The 1,092-nt window shown below is 61.2% G+C and overlaps 1 protein-coding gene across 1 annotated transcript; it reads right to left on the bottom strand.

The window, feature by feature from the left end:
- Positions 1-122: 122 nt before the first annotated feature.
- LOC104625526 (polyadenylate-binding protein-interacting protein 2B-like) lies at positions 123-327 on the bottom strand (the record flags this gene model as incomplete). The annotated part of the gene is made up of 1 exon (XM_010293173.1): positions 123-327. A coding segment is annotated over one exon (205 nt), but the record flags the coding sequence as incomplete, so codon positions are not given.
- Positions 328-1,092: the final 765 nt, after the last annotated feature.

Genomic DNA, 1,092 nt, shown 5'->3' on the forward strand with positions numbered 1-1,092 from the left:
AAATGCATCGTCGTCGGTGGATGAGTACCGGCTCTTGCACTGACACCGCACTGCCACTCAGGAAACCTCCCCAAGGAAATCCACCCCCCTTCCCAGGACAGGTCCTCTGCTCTTCGTCAGACCTCGCAGCAGGTCCACCGAGGCCCTTACCAGAATGTCCTCTGAACTGTGGCCGTCACCAACAGAGAGCCCGTTCAGCTGCTGCTGCAGCTGCCCCATGCCCTGGGGCAGGTCGCGCGATGGAATGAACCAGTCCTGGTCTTCTTCCTCCAGCATCTCCTGGAAGCAGCGGTCGAGAAACTCCTGCTCCTGCAGCTCCTCCTCCACCTGCCCAAAGACACCCGTTAGATGCAGGAACAAACGATGCATCTTGCTGTTTTCCATACGCTGTCCCCACCTGGGAAAAGCGGAGCCCGCAACGTGCCTACCTCGCCTCGGCATCTGCCCGTGCCCCAGAAACACTGCAGGTAGAGCCAGAGCTGTATTTTAAACCTAGATGAACGCAGCTTTGTCGACTTGCCTGCAACCAATCCCAGGAAGTGCAAGAGCACAAAACCTGGCACCTTTTGAGCGGAGCAAAGCCGTGCTCAGGCATCGCTTCCTGGCTGCCATGGACCACCAAGGCGGGGAGATGCAGCCCGCAAGCCCACGGCAGCAGGCGAATCCAGAAGGGAACGGGACAGGATTTACGGGTCATGCAGATGCATCAGCGCACGCACGGGGGGTCAGGCTGCCAGGCTCCCGCAGAGCTTGCTGCAAAGTGAACGGGACGAGTGGTAATAAAACCCCAACCGGGACGCAGCGCTAGAGGTGTGTCGTGCGGATCCTCTGCTGCGGAGCGATGCTGGAGCTCTGCCAGCCTTCCCGGCTCCCCTGCTTCGCCGGTTCGTTAAACCGGCTCTGCTCAGTCCGCTCGGCAGACCGGTGCTCGACGCAGGGTGGCAGTCGGCTCCCGTTGAGTGCACCGTGGACGACGCCATCTCCGCTGCAAGAAATCTCCTCCTGAGGCCAAGGAAAGCCAAGGGACCCGGCTCGGGCTGCCGCAGCAGAAAGCTGCTCACGCAAGGCTGTGCAGGCGAAGCGGGGCAGGAG

This window comes from Phaethon lepturus, unplaced genomic scaffold (genome assembly GCF_000687285.1).
Source record: "Phaethon lepturus isolate BGI_N335 unplaced genomic scaffold, ASM68728v1 scaffold30868, whole genome shotgun sequence".
NCBI lineage: Eukaryota > Metazoa > Chordata > Aves > Phaethontiformes > Phaethontidae > Phaethon > Phaethon lepturus.